The 18,643-nt window shown below is 53.0% G+C and overlaps 1 protein-coding gene across 3 annotated transcripts in view; it reads left to right on the top strand.

Moving 5' to 3' along the window:
* Positions 1-1,342: 1,342 nt before the first annotated feature.
* Positions 1,343-18,643, top strand: part of ZDHHC8 (zDHHC palmitoyltransferase 8) — a 77,441-nt gene continuing 60,140 nt past the window's right edge. The window contains exon 1 of one of the 3 annotated variants that reach the window (XM_072599754.1): positions 1,343-1,759. In XM_072599754.1, the coding sequence (XP_072455855.1) occupies positions 1,653-1,759 (107 nt within the window). In that variant the 5' untranslated portion in view covers positions 1,343-1,652. The remainder of the gene's footprint in view (positions 1,760-18,643) is intronic. The other 2 variants (XM_072599755.1, XM_072599753.1) reach the window with 2 other exon arrangements.

Raw genomic sequence — 18,643 nt, 5'->3', positions numbered from 1 at the left:
TCTTTGACCTCCTTGGGGTGCCTGCCCAGAAGTGGTCTCTTTGGGTCAAAGGATATAACAGTTTAATAACTTGGCTCATATGATGCCAAGTGGTTTTCCGGAAAGATTGAACCAATTCATAGCGCCATAGGCTGTTAGTACGCCTGTCTTCCTGCAGTTTTTCCACTCTGGATTATCTTCTCATTTTTACCTCCTCTAAAGGTCCGGTTTAAGGGCATGAGAGTGTCTGACTGGGGAGTGATTAATCAGTGATGGGGTTAAACGGCCCAGAGGCACCCTGGGTAAGATAAGCTCTTCCCTGGACTCCAGAACAGAGCCCTCACCTGGGTTAACCTTGTTACCAAGGAGTTAAGCAAGGGAGGCAGTGTCTGGGTCTCGGCTCCCCAGGGAAGACCTTCCCATTCTCTTCACAACCCACAATGTCCAAGCTGGAAGGGATCTATGCCTGCACATTTGAGATCATACCAGTTCCTAGGACACACGTAGAGTTACAGCGTCATAGATTGACAAGGAGGAAGACTCTTAGAGATCTCATTTTAGAGAGGAGGGAAGGACATAGAAGGCTAGGGGAGGAAAGAACAGGCCCAAAGTCCCACAAAGAATCGTAGTCAGAGAAAGGATTCTGCCTCTGGTGTTCTGTCTCCAAATTCACCCTCCCCGATGACTGGGCTCATTGGATCATAGGCTGAGAGTTGAAAGGAACCTCAGAGGGCATCTACCAGCCCTTTTACTTTACAGAAGAGGAAACTGAGGCTGAGGGGAGTGAAGGTATTTGTCAAAGGCCCAAGAGCCAGTAACTGTAGAAGGCAGGATCCAAATCCAAGACCTTTGGCTCCAAAGCTGGTCTATGTGGGGTTGGGGGTGGAGAAAGAAAACCAGCCAGAGCAGCCACAGAAGGATATGTGCCCAGGAATGGGGGCAGCTGACCGCGCGCTAGGCTTTAAGGTCGGCAAGGGGCTTTTATAGACACGTTCTCGTTGGGGCCTCCCACGATCCTGGGAAGGACCCCAGTCTTTTTACAGAGGGAGAAACTGAGGCTCAGAGAGGGTCTCCCAGCTAGGTGTCAGAGGCAGAATTGAGAGCCTGGTCCCCACTGACTGCAGCTGTCTCCCGCCGCTTGGGCATGCCAGCCTGGGAGCAGGTGGGCGCGCAGGCAGGTCCGCGGTGCCCGGTGCCCGGTGCCAGGGCGCGCACGGAGCTAGCTGGGGCCTCCGTGCTACCTTAAGGGGCGCTGACATCAGCCCGGCCCGGCCCGCCCCCCTCCCCGTGGGTGGGATTTCCTGCGCCGCCGCCGCCGCGGGTCAGCTGGTCCCAGTCCCTCCCCGCGCCCGCCCCCCACCCCTCCCGCCTCCCCCAGCAGGTTCCGCGGCCACTCCGCTCTCCTCCATCCCGTCCCGTCCCGTCCCGTTCCGTCCCGTCCCGGCCGCTCCTGCTCTGCCCTGGCCGGCCCACGACCAGTCGCCGCTGCCGCCGCCGCCGCCGGGGCCGCTGCCAACCCCACCGGCTCCGGCTCGGGGTCCGAGGCCGGGTCTCAGGCCGAGCGGGCGGCCGGAGCGGGGCCGCGGCCCCCGGCCCACGGCGCCCGGCCCTGCGTGGCCGCCCCTGCCGCCGCCCGCGCCCGCCGGGGCCCGGAGGGATGTGGAAGCCACAGGATGCCCGGCCTCGGCACCGGAAAGAGGTTTAAACCCACCAAGTACATCCCGGTCTCCACGGCCGCCGCCCTCCTGGTGGGCGCCTCCACGCTCTTCTTCGTCTTCACGTGAGTGCGCCTGGGGGGGCCGGAGACTGGGGGACCCGCAGTAGGAGGCCGGAGGCGGGGGGGCCCAGACTGAGAGGCCGGAGGCTGGGGGGGGACCCAGAGTGGGAGACCGGAGGCTGGGGGGGGACGCCGACCAGGGGGCCGGAGGCGGGGGGGACCCAGGCTGGGAGACCGGAGGCTGGGGGGGGGACCCAGAGTGGGAGACCGGAGGCTGGGGGGGACCCAGACTGGAAGGCCAGAGTCTGGGGGGGGGGACCCAGACTGGGAGACCGGAGGCTGGGGGGGGACCCCGACCAGGGGGCTGGGGAAGTGGGGGACGCGAACCAGGGGGCCGGAGGCGGGGGGGACCCAGGCTGGGAGACCGGAGGCTGGGGGGGGACGCCGACCAGGGGGCTGGGGAAGTGGGGGACGCGAACCAGGGGGCCGGAGGCGGGGGGGCCCAGACTGAGAGGCCGGAGGCTGGGGGGGGATCCAGAGTGGGAGACCGGAGGCTGGGGGGGGGGGACGCCGACCAGGGGGCTGGGGAAGTGGGGGACGCGAACCAGGGGGCCGGAGGCGGGGGGGACCCAGGCTGGGAGACCGGAGGCTGGGGGGGGGACCCAGAGTGGGAGACCGGAGGCTGGGGGGGACCCAGACTGGAAGGCCAGAGTCTGGGGGGGGGACCCAGAGTGGGAGACCGGAGGCTGGGGGGGGACCCAGACTGGAAGGCCAGAGTCTGGGGGGGGGACCCAGACTGGGAGACCGGAGGCTGGGGGGGGACCCCGACCAGGGGGCTGGGGAAGTGGGGGACGCGAACCAGGGGGCCGGAGGCGGGGGGGACCCAGGCTGGGAGACCGGAGGCTGGGGGGGGACCCCGACCAGGGGGCTGGGGAGCAGGGAGCTGGAGTCCGGAGGCGCGGGGAGACGCTGACCAGGGGCCCCAGGGATCCAGGAGGTGGAGGCCGGAGATGGGGAGCTCCAAGCAGGGAGCTGGGGAGCTGGGGGCCAGAGGCCGGGGTCTCCTTCCCTCCCGCATCCCCGCAGCATCCAGCGTCTCCCCCGCCCCCCGGACTCCACCAGTCTGCCCCTCTCGGGGCTTCCCCCATCCCTGGCCCGGCTCTCCTGGATGGGCTCTGCTCCCTCCCAAAGAAAGGAGGGAAAGAGAGGTAGCCAGGCTGGGCGGGGGAGAGCGGGCCCTGGGGAGTGCCCCAGGTGGCCCTGGGCGCGGGGCTGCCCGGGGACAGAGAGCCGGACCAGACTCGGCCGGCCTGGGAGCCCTCCATCCTCTGCCTTGCTCTGACCCCTTGTTCTCCGCACGCCAAGGTCCCCCACCCCCCACCCCCCACGTTCGTCCCTGCCTCTCAATGTGCACACGCTCCCCTCCCCCTTGGGTTTGCTCCTCCTGTGTAGCGCCTACTAACCCCTTGCGCGTCCCTTCCATACACACCGGGCTCTGGGTGCCCTTCCCGCCTTCCTTGGGCTGACTACCCGGCTCCTCTCCCCCCGCCCCCCATTCCCCTTGACTATTCCAACCCACCCTCTAACCCTGACTCACCCCTGATTTCCCTCTCCCCCAGCATCCCACCCCCCATCCCCGGATCCAATGCCCAGTACTGGGTGGGAGTCCCGGGGTGAGGTGCTGCTGGGTCCTGCCAGCCCTGCTTGGCCAGCCGGCCCTGCCAGCCCAGTGCTCAGGGGATGGACTGGCCGATGGCGGCTGCTGTGTGTGTCTGCGGGTAGCTGCGGCTTGTGGGTCTGTCTGCCGGTCTGGTCTGTGCTGGCCTCGGTCTGTGGGAGGAGGGATGGGGAGGGGGGTCCTGTCCCTGCCGGCTCAGCTAGGAGAAGGAAGGACTTGGAGAGGCTGAGGCAGAGGCTGGGCCCTGGGGCCTGCAGAGGGCAGCCCCCAGATCCTGGAGGGTCTAGGCTCCTCTAGCCCCTCCTGCCTGGCTTGCCTCCCCAGCCCCCCACCAGTCAACCTCTGTTTGTGTTCCATAGACGGTGTTTGGATTAAAACAAATTGCAGCGTTCAGATTTCCTGGGCAATACTTTCTATCTATCTGCCATTGGCTCCTGCCACCCCACCCGAGCTTGTCAGTCATAACTCAGAGTCTGATGAGACTTGGGAGGCAGGGTTGGGGGATGGGGGTGCTGGAGGCCCAGGAGCCCCAGACTTAGAGTCCAGAGACCTGGGGTTCCATTCTAGGCTCTGTGACCTTGGGTGGGCCCTTCTTCTTTCCAAGAACCTCAGCTGACCTAAAACGAGAGGGCACCTAAGGATCAGTCCCTCTGGCCTTCCTAGCTCCAGCATCCTGTTCTAAGATTCCTTCCAAGGCCCCTCCTGGCTCTAGTCCTCTGTGCTCTTCCGTGACTGAGCCTCAGTTGAAGCATGATCTTCCCTCTCAGAAGGAGGCCTTGTCGAGTTCTGGGTCTGGCCAGTTTGGACCTGAAGCAGGGGGAGGTGGAAGAGAAAGACGGGGAACATGGAGAACTTTTCATTTTAGAGGAGGAACCTCCATCCTCCAATGGCTTGGAACAGCACCTTGGTCACCTCAGACTTACCTGTGTGACAAGGTGCACCTGGCCTGTCTGAAGACAGCAACTGATCAGGGCATAGAGTATCTGAATTCAAACCCCAGTTCTGTCACTTACTAATTGTATGACCGTGAGCAAGCCTGGGCCTCAGTTGCCTCAATGGAAAAGGGGTTGAACAAGGGGGCCTCTTCAGTCCCTTCTGCCTTAGCGACCAGGTTCTCCATCCTTCTTCCCCAGCATTGGGCCAGTGCCACCCTGTCATCTGGCCTTGCCCATCAGAATGAGCTCCAGCAGCATCCAGACACCTGTTTTAGGAGAGTGAGGGAGCTGATTGACAGACTTAGTGTCAGGAGATCTGGGTTCACAGCCTAATTCTATCACTAACTCACTACAAGATCCCTGGGCAAGTCACATCTGTCTCCCTCCTAGCCTCACTTTTCCTTTCTGGAAAATGGCTAATGGTACTAAGTAGTCCCCCCACTTCCTACCTCATCAAGCTGCTGTGTGGAAAGAGCTTCCCAACCTTTAGATACTAGAAAAATGAACATCACTTGGGAACCGCTGCTCTCCTCCATGGTCCCGAGCAACTCTGGGCAAGTTCCCCATGGGCCTCAGTTTCCTTATCTGTAAAATAAAGGGGATGGGCTCCAGTGATCTGGATTAGGGAACTTTTTAAAGCATTAACATTAATTTAGAGATACTGCCATAGGATACTCTGGTTTCCAAAGAATGAAAGTTGAGGGTCACCCAAAGGACGAGGGAGAGGTGCCTAGTGGGTGTGAGCAGCCTGTAGACTGTTGCTATCCAAGAATTATGCAAGAGCAGTGTTGCAAAGGCTTGTCAGTGTTGGGATGTGGGACTGGAGAAGGAGGTTGGGGGGGCTGGCCATGGAGCCAGCGTTAAGGATAACAGATGCCCAGTCATCCGCATCGTCAGCCTAATGTCAACAGAGCCAGTTGGGCAATGGGGGAGATTTATGGGGGGGGAGGGGAGAGTCACCCAGGACGGGATGGGCAGGCACCAGCTGAGGGAGAAGTTGTCCTCTGGGAAAGCCCTGCTTCCGGTAATGGTGTAGGCCAATGGTTCCCAACCTTTGAGTGAGAGGACACCTTTTAAAAATATGAACATTTCTTGGCCTTCCGTCTGAGGGGAGTTTTACTATTAAGACCTACTGACTGAAAAAATCCACAACCACCAAAAATTACTATGAATTCAAGAGAGAATTTTTATCTGCCCAATCATGACAAAATCCTGGAATCTCAGAGTTAGAAAGGGTGTCAGAAGCAACTGGTCCAGCCTGTACTGGAACAGGCCAGCAGCAGATACCCAGCTGCTACCTGAAGGCCCTCTATATGTATTTTGAAAAGAGAAATATTTGTGAATGATAATGATGATGATGGCTAACATTTTATATGGCCCTTTCTGGAGATTATCTCATTTGATCCTCACAACAACCCTGGGAGGTAGGTGTTATTATGATCCTTACTTTACAGCTGAGGAAAATGAGGCAGAGATTTGCCCAGCTAGTGTGAGGATGGATTTGAACTTAGATCTTCAGCACTAACTTTGGGAAGCAGAAGACCTAGAGTCTAATCATAGCCTGATTTACTGTGTGACCCCCTTAACTGGGGATCACAATACCTACCCTGTCTATGGGACCCAGTAGCTAGCAGAGGGTCCAGCACATAGCTGGTGTTTAATCATGGCTGGCTGATGGCTTCCTGCAGGGCACAGAGGATGGAGGCACTGACTCAGGTACTACAGGGCTTGGCTTAAAGGCTCACCTCTAAGAGTCACCAAGTGTGTGTCCTTTTCTGCAAATGGAAGGGTTTTCTAAAAGTGGTCTCTGAGATCCCCTCTAGGACTCAGTCATTGTTTTAAAAGCGTTCAATTAAGTATAAAACTCTATACAGATGTGTGGGCTATTAAGCCCCAGATGACAGACTGAACCTTATTACAGATGTGGGGGGTTTCAAGCTTCGTTGCAGATGGGGGGCTTAAACCCTGTTGCAGACGTAAGAGCTATTAAAACTCATTTTAATGGGAAATTTTAAACACTATTATAGAAAGATATGAAGGACATTAAGTCTCTTCAGTGGAAAGGGGACCAGGCTGGGAATCAGGATACCTAGCTACTCTGCTGCCCCACAACAGTGTAGCAGCATCTTGGGCAAGGCTTTTGGGCCTCAGTTTCCCCACCTGTAGAATGAAACGGTAAGGAAAGGGCAGAGTTCCACCTGGAGGCATGAATCTTTAGTTTGGGCATTTGGGGTAAAGGAATCTATTCTGAGGGTGGGCTCTTTGCAGCTGATTTGGAAGGTAGGCAGCAGATGGGGATTTTGGCACTTGGTCCTTAGCCACATCAGCTTCTCTGAGCCTCAGGACAACTCTGTGCAGAAGGGTATCTAGTATTCTTATCTGTATTTATTTGACTGATCAAGAAACTGAGCCCCAAAGGGGTATCGTGGGAAGAAAACTGGTTCAGAGTTCGAATCCCACTTTTGACCCTTACTCCTCATGTGACTTCAGGCAAGCCTTAATCTCTCTGGATGGCATTTTCCTCCTGTGTAAAATGAGAGCATTGAACTGAAGGGCCTCAAAGCTGGCTTCCAATTATATCATCCTTTGACCCTCCCAGGGTCACAAAGCCTTTAGGTATCAGAAGTGAGATTTGAACCATGGGCTTCCTCATGCCAAGCTCATCCCTCTACCTGATGACCTTCCATTTTCCCTTGTTCCTTCCAGCTCCTTGGATGAGGGGTTTCACAGGTCTCCCCATGGGCCTTATTTCCTAGATGGGCCCTTGGGATGCAGCCTGGGAGTTCCATTCCTAGCCAAGGCTAAGGGTAGGCAACAGTAGCTGATCTAGGGCCGTGTTCTCTGCTTGAGGTTAGCCTGAGAGCCATGGGGCTGAGGACTCTGGTCACCTCTCCAAGCCGAAGACACTCAGATCTTTATACAGTACCCCAACAACTCCCTGAAATCCCCCAACAGGTCCCTGAAACAGAGAAACCTGCCAGCTGATAAATAACAGTTGTGAGAAGGGCAGACCTTTCACAAGGTCACACAGCTAATGTGGAGTAACCGGAGTAAATAGCATTTATGTATTTGCAAAGTGCTTTGTGTATATTCCTTAATCTTCCCCCCAACCTAGCAGGTGGGGCTGTTCTCCTTTCACAGTTAAGGAGACTAAGATTGAGGTTGTTTCTTGTCCAGGGTCCAGCTAGTAAGTGACTGAGGTTGGATTTGAACTCAGATCCTCTAAACTCCCACAGTCCTGGGATCTGTCCACTGTACTGAGCTTCAGTCCTTAATGTGGTTTGTTGGAGTCTGGGAGGATTCCAGAATGCTTTTCAGACTTGTTCCCTTCTCTGTGCCTCAGTTTTTCCACTTGTAGAATTAGGGAGTTGGAGCAGAACCCGTATGTCTCAGTCCATTAGGACTCTGATCATTATTTATCTAATAGACACATGGTAGAGCTGGGTGCTGTGCCTGTGCTTAGCAGAGAGAAGGCTGCAAGATTCCGGTAAGATGTAGCCCTAGCCTTCCTGGAGTCTAGGAGTATATATGCCTGGCCAGATTGATACATCTAGGTCTGTGAGTCTGGCCGTGTGGGAATCCCAGCCCATGTACAATGAAGTAGATGAGTCTGAAGGGATTCCCTCCAAGGGTCTCAAAGAGGTGAAATGACTGGGCCAGGGCCCTCTTGCCAGGTGTCAGAGGCTGAATTTCCTTGTAATTAAAGCTGCTCCCAAACGGTCTGGGCTGACTCCAGGCACTGAGTATCCATACCAAGAAAAATCAGGGTCCTTGCTGTTGATGGGGGAGACAGCTTTCAAACATCCATGCCTGTACATGAGGCATGCAATGTAAATGGAGGGCATCGCTGGGGGCAGGCACAGTCCCCTCTGGATGCTGGAGACTGAATATTGGGGCAATCTTCTTATTGCTTTATGGGCTGCCCCCCAACTCTCCGGGCCTCCTTTCAGAGACTTTGTCTTCCCAGTAGAATGTAAGTGCCCAGAGGTGAAAGGAGCTGTTCACTTCTCTTTTGGTATTCCTAGCTCTTCAGCTCTTAGACAGGGAGGCACATAGTAGGTGCTTAAGATGTGTTTGTTGGTTTAGTGATTGGTTGGTTGAGCCCAAGAGTTCTGAACCCCAGGTCTTTCACCCTCCTCCGCCACTCCCTGGTGCTCTTCTTGGATGACTATAATGTAGAATAATTCAATTCATGTTGGAAGGTAGAAATGGAAACAAACAACTCTGTGAGCTCCCAGGAAGGAAGGAAAGTTTCATTAAATGCCGACTATGTGTCAGGCACTATGTGAAGTGCACTTAGGGGTAACATTGTTACTATTTGAAGGGGGGGACTTCCTGGAGGAGGTGGTACCATGGAGAGGGGCAGGGAGGTTGATGAAATGTAGGGGGGAAGGGCCCTGAACTTGGAAACTGGTTCGAATCCCAGCTCAGCCATTTGCTAATAGGATTATTGGTAAGCTTCTTGCCCACTCTGCCTCAGTTTACTCATGTGGAGAACTAAGGATGTTGAGCAAATTAACTGCTAAGGCTTTTTCTTGCTCTAAATTTCTTAAGTTCTGATTCCAAGTCAACTTTTGTTTTCAAAATGCTTCTAGTCTAAATGGGAAAAAATACTGGTCACAAGGAAGGTGGTGAGGGAGGGAGAAAGGCTGAGCAGAAGTCCACGTCCTTTCTGGGCAAAGCCCTTCTCTTCTTGGGGGCCTTAGTTTCTCCATCTGTAAAATGAGAGGTTGGACTGGAGGCTCTCTGCGGTCCCTCCTACCCCTAAGTTCTATGAAGCTCAAGCTGGGGAGCCCCTGAATTCAGGGCCCCTCGGGTCACAGCGAACAGGCTGAGGTTCTCAGAGTGTCCACCTGATTTGCAACTTGTGTGTGTGTGCGTGTGTGTGCGTGTGTGTGCATGCATCTGTATGTATGTCTGTGAATATCTATGTGTGTCTCTGTGCATGCATAGCATCTATGTGTATGTGTGTGTGTGTACATCTGTGTATGTCTGTGTCTCTGTGTGTATATATTTGTGTGTGCATCTGTGTGTGTGTCTTTGTATGCTCATGCACAGGTATCTGTGTATGTAAATGTGTGTTTACATCTGTGTGTGCATGTGTGTCTATTTCTTTATGTGTGTCTATATCTGTGTATGTGTTTGTTTCTGTGTGTGTTTCTCTGTGTGTCTGTGTATGTGTGCGTGTATGGGTCTGTTTCTCTGTGTGTCTGTTTCTCTGTGTGTCTCTGCGTGTGTGTGCATCTGTGTGTATCTGTGTCAGGCCCTTCCCTGGACACTAGGACACCTCCTCGTCTGTGTCTCCAGGGTGTCAAAGCTGAGGCTCGTCTTGGCCCTCGCACCTATTTTATTTTTAGCTCTCGATGGAGAGTTGGGCAGGGCTGGGAACCCCAGCACGTAGGCTTGGCCTTGCCTCCAGATCAATACTCCTTGAATTAGTAGCAGGCAGCTACTCCAGCCCTGGGCCCCTGCGGATTCCACAGGAGGCCAGTGACAAGGGAGAGGAAGCAGAGAGAACTTGGGTTCAAACCCTTGCCTTGTTAACTCATGTGACCTCTAGTGAGTCACTTACTCCCTAAAGGCCTCAGTTTTCCCATCTGTAAAGTTAGGGGATTGGATTGTTGTTCAGTCATGTCCGACTCTTCGTGACCCCGTGGAATGCTATCCGTGGGGTTTTCTTGAAGTGGTTTGCCGTTTCTTTTTCCAGTGGCTTAAGGCAAACAGAGATTGTGACTTGCCCAGGGTCACACAGCTAGTGTCTGAGGATAGATTTGAACTCAGATCTTCTGGAGTCTAAACCTGGTGCTCCACCTAGCACAACCTAGCTGCTAAGGCATGAGTTGGACTCAGTAGTCACTGAAGTGCCTTCTGACTGAAAGTCTTCTAGGAATGAAGGCCTGTACCTGCAGAGGCAGGTAGACTCAGTTCTTGCTGTAGGAAATAAACTCTTCCTGGTTCTCTCCTTCAGTGACCCCCCTCCCCTAACTCCTGCCCTCCCACCACCCTTAGTGCCTTCCCACTGATGTTACCTTTCATCTCCGCTGGAGGGCTAGAATCATATACAAAACAAGGAGGCTGTCAAGAAAAAGTCTTTACCACATAGAGTTATCCCTTTGTAGGAATATAGTGAGCTCCCTACCCCCAGCATTGAGGTCTACACACAAAGGGCCCAAGACCAGTTGTTGACTGGCTCTGGCCCTGGGCTAGCCTCCTTTCAGCTCCAACATTCTGTAATTCTGGGATTGGGTTCAATTAATACATGAAATGGTGAGTGGTTGTCAACCCAGGCCCACAAGTCCTCTGGTACTGAGGATCATGACGTCTTTAGGTAAGAGTTACTGTGGTGAGTGAACCCTAACTTGGGGAACATTTCAAAACTTGAAACAGCTGGGCATCACTAGGCGGGCTGGGGAGGGCTCAGCCTTACCTGTGAGGAGAGACTTCTATTTTCATCTCTTTCTTCTGTGGCGCCATACGTAGATCTGGGATCTTTGTCAATTCTGGGAAGTCCAGGTATGGAAACTGCCTACAGCGAAGTAGGTCAGAAACTCCTGTGTAGCTGACTGGCTTAGAGAGGTATCTGGGACCCAGAGAAAACTTGGCTTTGGTCACCCAGCTAGCATGTGGCAGAGGCAGGATGCTGGGGTCACAGACTGAGAAGAAGAAGGGACTCTGGAAGCCAGTAAGTCCCAACCCCCTCACGCTACTCATCAGGAAAATGATGGATGCTGTAGCAACCCAGATCACACAGTTAGTAAATGCCTGAGGCGGGATTGGAACCCGGGTTGTTCCTGAGGCCTTCAAGGCCAGCCCTTTCTCCACAATACCTTCCATGGTAGCCTTAGCTTGCAGGATGTTTCAAGTGCTGAAATTCCAGGCTCTCAGCTCAACGCTGCAAACAGGGAAGGAGGGGAGATTTGTGACTGGGACTCAGATACATTTAATGCCAGGAGATGGCCAAGGTGAGAGCCAGACCAGGTGCTCTGGGAAGTCTGGGAAGATCAGTCACCTGGGGGTATGTGAGAAGGCTTCTCAGAGGAGGGGGCCTAGAGCTGACTCTCTAGGGAAGAAGATTCCAGTATTCCAACAGCTAGAGAGAAGGAATGAGTACGGTCCAGGCATCAGAGGATGGCTATGTGTAACAGTCTGGGGAGGAAGGCTTTTTGGGGGGGAGGGGTGCTTTCTGGAGTCCCTGGTGTCTCGCCATACACATCACAGCCTGCCCTGCTGGAGAAGAAAAATACACATTTACCTCTTGGTTTACAGTTTACAAATTGCTTTACCTACAGGGCCTCAGTTTCCTCCTCTGTAATATCAAGGTTAGGACTAGATCAGGAAGTCTTAAACTTTGGGTCATGGACCCCTATGGCAGTCAGGCGAAGCCTGGGGACCCTCCTCAGAAGAGTGCTTTTAGAGGTCTTCCTAAATCAGTTAGAGGTCAGTGAATATTAAACTGTATGTGTTCCCCCATCCAAGTCCATGGAGCCCTTGAGGGCCTTTGTTCCTGTCATCTTGGATCCTTATAGCCATCCTTTTCTCAGGTGGGAAAGGAGACCACAGAAGGTGAGGTCCGAGGTCCACAGTGTAGCAAGTGGCAGAAGTGAGACTTTGGACCCAGGCCTCTTGACTCCAAACCTGGGATACTCTGGGTAAGGCCCCTTGGCAGCCTCCTCTCCAACCTCCTTACAGATCCCCAGGACTCTCCAGGCCAGCCAGGTCCGGAATCTCCCACATGTGACCACATGAGCACTTGTGGGACTGTCCAGTCCCTGGTCTGGCATTATTCCTCATCTAATCTGTGCATGTGTGGTCCAGAGAAGATGGGAGGGCCGGGAGCACAAAGCTGTCTTCCAGCACCTAAGGGGTTTCTTCAAAGAGAGAGTTTCAGCCCTAGAGGGCAGGGCCAGGAGCAAGTGGGATAGGGGATGGGGAGGGTTACAGAGAGGATGATTTAGGCTGGAGGTCAAGGAAGACTTCCTCCCAAAAATGGAATAGGCTGTCAACAGAGGGGGTGTGTTTCTTTGTACCAGATCATATATCACCATAGGCTTCTAGCTGGAAAGAACCTTAGAGGCGTCCATCTTACAGACGCAGACACTGAGTCCAGGAAGGTTAAGTGGCTTGCCCAAAGTCATGCACTTAGTAAAAGGAAGGGGCAGGATTTGAACTTCAAGCAGAGGCTGGTTGCCCACTGGTCAGGGACATCATGGAGGGGGTTCTCATTCAGAAGCAGACTGGCCTAGTTGCCCTCTGAGGTCCCTCTCTACGACTGTGCTTGCAGCTTCTCAGACACTGATCATATACTCTTTGGCTTAGAGGTAGAAGGGACCTCCAAGGCCATCTGGTCCAAGGACTTCCCCCGCTTCCCTGCCCATACCTTTCACAGAACATACTGAGGGCTAGAGAATGAAGGAACTTGCTCAAGTGAGGCAGGATTTGAACCAGGCTTCTCTGATTCCCCAGTAAGAGCTCTTTCCAGTATGCCATACAACCTCCCTCATTAGTCTAAAGGACACAGGAGTTTAGATTTGGAGTAGAGACTTTAGAGGTCATGCCTGAATTTTATAGATGAGGAAACCAAGACCCCAGTTGGGAAGTAGGCTTGCCCAACTTGCATCAGTAGTAACTGGCAGAGCTGGTACTTGAACTGGGGTTCTAGACGAAGTGTTGGCTCTTACCAATCATGAGCACCTCCTCTCCCTCTTCCGCCTCCCCCACTCCTGATAGCCTTGCCCAGCACAGGGCTCTTGGGACAGCAGCATCAGTGAGCCCCACTCTGAGAGCTACCTCTCCATGGGCCTGGAACCCCCAAATTAGGGAAGCAAATGCTCGTTAAATTCTCCAGTCCACACCCAGTAGGGGCTGGGGAGGGGCAGGTTGTGCACAGTGTGACTGGAGTCCAGCTTGGGGGAACCCTCTTGAAGAATAAGGGTGGGGGTTGAAATCTGACAAGAAATTTACTTTTTTCCCTCCCACTTCTCCCTGCGTGTGTCCTTCTCCCTCAAATTTCTGTGCCCTCATCCTTCTCTATTGTGTCTGCCTTCCTTGGGCAGATACCACTCTGCATTTTTTTCTCTCTTCCTCCCCCCTTTCTCTGCCTCTCTCTCTCTCTCTCTCTCCTTTCTCTCTCTCTTTGTCCGTCCATCTGTCTGTCTGTCTCTCTGTCTGTCTGTCTCTCTCTCTATCTCACACACACACACACACACACACACACACACATACACACATACACACATCTTCTGCCTCCCACCTCTCCCCTCCCATCCTCATCTCTCTCTCTCTCTCTCCTTTCTCTGTCTCTCTGTCTGTCTGTCTCTCTCTCCTTTCTCTCTCTCTTTGTCCGTCTGTCTGTCTGTCTGTCTCTGTCTGTCTGTCTCTCTCTCTCTCTCACACACACACACACACACACACACACACACACACATCTTCTGCCTCCCACCTCTCCCCTCCCATCCTCATCTCTCTCTCCTCCTCCCCCTCAGCATAGGACAGTGTAATGGAGACTGCCTGTGGAATTAGAAGCCTAGGTTCAAATCCTACCTTCCTGAGTGATGTTGGGCAGGTCACTTTGACTCCCTGGCCTCAGTTTCCTTGCCTGTAAGATGAATGGTGTGAGACTAGATGGCCTCTGAGCTCCTTTGCAGCTTTATATCGATGAACCTCTCTTCCTCCGTTCTTTTCTCCTTTCCCTTTTTCCTTTCCTGGCCTCATCCCCCTCTCTTTCCTCTTCTCTCAATCCTCTCTTTTCTTCATTCTCTTTCTCCTTTTCTTCTCCTTCTCCTCTCCCTCTTTTCTCTTCTCTTTCTCTCTTTTACTTCCTTTTCCATGTCCTCTTTTCTCTTCTTTCCTCCTCTCCCTTCATTCTCTCCTCCTTCTCCCTTTTCTTCTGTCTCCCTTTCTTTCATCTCTTCTGTCTCTTCCTTTCTCTTCTCCTCTTTCTCCTTTCTCTCTCTCTCTCACTCATTGCTTCCTCTGTCTCCTAGTTTTCCTTCCTTCTTTCTCTCTTCTCTCCACTCTTACTCCGTCCGCCTGCTCTCTGGAAGCTCTGTGCTTTCAGGTAACCCTTAGCAATTCCTGCTTGAGTGTTAGTGACTATGTTCCCATTTTCTAGATGACTGTGCCCTCCCCCTCCCCCCAGAATAAGGATGGCCTTATGGGCACCCAGGGCAAGGCACCTTGACCCAAAGGAATGTGTTTCTAAAGAAGAAATCAGAGAGAAATGCACCACTACCAACCCATCTGATACTCTAAGAGTCTGACTGCCAGCTCCATAAACAGGTTGGACTTAGCAGGGTGTAACCACAAGATAAGCTGTCACTTACTGGCTGTGGCCTGGGCCACTTCAAGCTGGGCATCCATCCCACTGGGCTGTGGAAGGTGATGGAGTGTGAGGACACAGAGAGGAGCCATGAGGAGCAGAGCCTAGGAATGTGGAAAAGCTGGCAGCCCTGGGAGGGATGAGAGGCGGGGTGTAGGCCAGGGGTCCAGAACCTTGGGGATATCCCCATGTCTGCCTTAGCCAGCAAACCAGTAGATGCTGTACCTGCTGCTGGGGTAGGACCCAGTGCCAGAGCGGCGCCAGCTTGGGGCTTTCAGCTAGTAAGTCGCCTTCCTTGGCTAAAGAATGAGGTATGGGGCCAGAATGAAGGGGAGCCGGGTCCCTCATGTGCCTTATGGACAACTGGCAGAATGTAGCACCTTTCTTCAACTGCCCTCCATGGCTCCTAGTTCTGCCCTCTCAGGCCAGTCAGAACCAGGCAAACAGACCTCGGACACCTCACCCTGAGTCTTGGTTGCTTTTTTATCGAATGAAGTGATTGTCCTGTGGTCTCAGAGGGCCCTTACTGCTCAAGAGCCAGCATCCTGTACTCTGATGAGCTGAGGAATGTTTGTCCTGGACGGCAAGGGCAGAAATGCTTTCTTCAGGTATTTGAAGGCAGGGATCTTGGGGAAGAGGGACCAGACTTGTTTTACAAGACTCCTGGGAGGGGGAGGCAGGGCTGGGAGTCACATTTGACCTTAGAAAGTAGTGGACTCCTTCCCTCACTAGAGGTCAGAGCATAGATTTTTTTAGAGCTAGAAAGGACTTTAAAGATCACTGAGTCTGAAGAGTCAGACTCCTAATTTTACAGATGAGGCAACTGAGGCACATAGGTAGAGGGTCACCCAAGGTCACCCAGCACAGAGGTAGCAAGGATCTGAAGTAGGATTCAGACACCGATCTCCCAGGCCAGTGGGTTAGAGCACTGGGCTTGGAGTCAGAAAGATCCAAATTCAAATCTAGCCTCAGATACTTGCTATCTGTTTGACCCTGGGCAAGTACTTTAACCTCTACCTGCCTCAGTTTCCCCAACTGTAAAGCAGAGTAATAATAGCCCCTGCCTCCCAGGGTTGTTGTGGGGATTAAATGAAATATTTGTAAAGAACTTAGCATGTGCCACACAAATGTCAGCTGCCATGATGATTACCATTCCTGGCCCCAAGCCCATTGCTCTATCAGATGCCCCAGGCTGCTGCTAGACTACCATTGGTTCCTGATTTTTGCTTGGTTTGGGTCAGACATCCCTGAGATTGTTTTCTTCCCTGAGATGCCAGTCAGGCTTTATTTGCCTGGTGGGGGTGCGGTCCTAAAGAACAGCCCAAGCAGGGATGGAGGAAGCTGAGAGCCAGCTTCCAGGATGGCACAGGAGTGCGGTGTGTGTTTATAAAAAGGCCTGTGTGGACGGGCTTATTTTTGGTGTCGTAGAGACAGAATGTGTCCTTGGCAGCAGCTCTGGTGGGGACTTTGGAGGCTGGTGTGGGTGGGCTGGGGATTTGATGGGGACAGGCCTGGGGGGAACTTGGCTCCACCGTCCACGGACCTGGTCACTGGCAGTCCCTGGTGAGGAAGTCAGAAAGTCGCCCTCCAGGAGTCACTGATATGTTGCCTGATAGGACTTTGATTTTTAAAGAATCTTTTATGGATGCTCGTCCGGTGATTTTATCCTGCTAACTGCCCCCTCTTCCAAAATACCCAACAAGGTTTTTTGTTACAAAGAATTCTAGTTGTCAACAATTCGTCCATGTCTAACAAAGTATGCCCCATTATGTACCTGTGGTCCACCACCTCTCTGCTGAGGGGAGGGAGGTTGCCTCTATCCCCATCACACTTTGGAGATGTTCAGACTTTCTTTTAATGACTGGCCCTGAGGTACTGTGTAAAGAGCATTGGTTTTAAAGTCAGAGGATCTGAATTTAAATCTTTCCCCTGCTGTGAACTTGTTGTATGGCCTGCATAAAGTTAATTCCTCTCTGTTAAGTGAGGTACTTGGAGGAGGGCTAAGGACCCTCCCAGCTCTGACATTCTGTTTTAAGTTTCTTCTGTCCCCACTGGAATTCTCTCTTCTAGGGTCCTGTCCCTCCCCTTCCCCCCAGCCCAGCTCTGGCATTCTGTATTTCTGTGAACTCACACTGAGCAGCAGTGGTGTCACTCCCCTGCTCCGCCGTCTATAGTGACTCCCCATTGTTCATATGACAAGGTCCAGGCCATGGGCAAGCAGGGGTTTTCCACTGATGTTGACTACCCATATTTATTCAGTATCTGGCCATCTCCACCTTTAACAGGCTTAGCTTTTATAGGCCGTGACACACTTCAGAGGCTGAATCATTGAAATCTGCCCTTTCCCCCAGCCCCAAATTTTATAGAGTGAATCTGAAGAGATTGAGTGAAACGGTCAGGACCCCAGAGCAGGCTGGGAGCCCTTGCACTGTGTTCCTTGTCTCAGTCTGACTGGTTCTCTACAGACCCAGCCACAGCCCCTGAGGCCCCTAATGAAGATTTCTGATGGTGGGTGGAGGGTGCGGTTGAGGGTGGGTTGGACCCGAGTGAGTCATAGCCATGAGACTGGAGCGATGCCTGGCAGGCTTGTGTTTAGAAAGTGGAGACAGCCCAGGAGAGGAAAAAGACTCTAGGCTATGAGGCAGTTTTTGGTTTTTGCTTTCAAACCAAATCCCTTCCTCTGGCTGGGCCTCAGTTTCCCCATTTATAACATGAAGGGGTCGGGGCCTGGTAGAACAGGAGAATGACATGGACTATGGACCGGGCAAGGCATCATGACAGAGTCTCCTGATATCTTCATGAACTACGGGGTGAGAGAAGATAATCAATCAACAAACATTTATTAAGCACCTACTGTGGGCACTGTACTAAGTTCAAGGCTCACTAGGATAGCTAGTAAGTGACCAAACTGGGATTCAGAACCCAGATCCCGCTCCTGCCCCGTAGGCTTCCTTCTAGCTCTGAGAACCAATGAATCGATGAGTGGGGATGGGATTTGGGGCACTGGTGCTGAGAAAACTCCATGGAGCCTGTAGAAGTAGGAGGGAATGGGGGCCCGGGCCCTGAGACAGACCAAAGTCCCCAAACTCACCATTTTAATAGAATTAAAAGCTGAAAGGCAGATAAGAGAATTGTTTCAAAGAGGAAGAAACTGAGACCTTCCAAGGGAGAGACTGACCCAGGGCACTCAACTAATAAAGCCCAGTGCACAGAGAAACCCACCTCGACAACATCCAGGAGCCTGAGTGAAGGACGCAGAAGTCGATGGTGTCAGGCACCTGGATGGGGCTGATTCCTACCAGTGGGTGCCAACTTTGGCTCAGAGTTTCCTGGCTCTGAGGACCCAAAGGAATAACACTGAGCTTTGCAGCTTTGCTTGTCCAACAAGAGAAAGCAGAAAGACAGACCTGCAGAGACAAACTTTTTTCCTGGAACTCAGCCCAGGCAGGAATTTCTTGTGTGGGTCCTCATGTGTGAGACTTTGGATGACTGAGAAGACAGGGTGGTCAGTGGAGTTTCACGAGAGACGCTGCAACCCTGTGTCTGGACAGCTACTCAGGGCATGTCTCATTATCTGAAGTGGGGAGGGCAGGCAGGGAGAAGCAGAAGAGCTTGTGAAATTCTCATCACACAGTTAGAACAGTTACTTTGGCTTGAAGACACACTCGGGCCTTCTTCAGCTTCCAAAGGGGTCAGGCTCCAGGATCCCGCTTTTAAATGAATTGTTTGGAACTGGGAACTTGGTGTCTTTTCTTGGAGAGATTCTGGTGGGCAGGACCCAGCCTGGGCTTTGTTAACCCCTGTTGTGCCTGAAATGCGGGTGTGTTTCAGAGCATACTAGGCAGAGAACCAGGAGGGCCCAGAGCCGGAGGGGGCCTCACAGGCCATCCAGGAAAGAAATCACCCATTTATCCAGGAATTAGGCTTGCCAAGGCCTTTCTTTGTGACTTTTCTGGGAGGCGAGGGAGTACAAGCGTTACTATCCCATTTGACAGTTGGGGAAACTGAGGCTCAGA

Source organism: Notamacropus eugenii, chromosome 4 (genome assembly GCF_028372415.1).
Source record: "Notamacropus eugenii isolate mMacEug1 chromosome 4, mMacEug1.pri_v2, whole genome shotgun sequence".
In the NCBI taxonomy this organism is placed as follows: domain Eukaryota; kingdom Metazoa; phylum Chordata; class Mammalia; order Diprotodontia; family Macropodidae; genus Notamacropus; species Notamacropus eugenii.
Note: the sequence above shows the minus strand (reverse complement) of the source record. Positions and strands in the feature narration are given on the sequence as shown.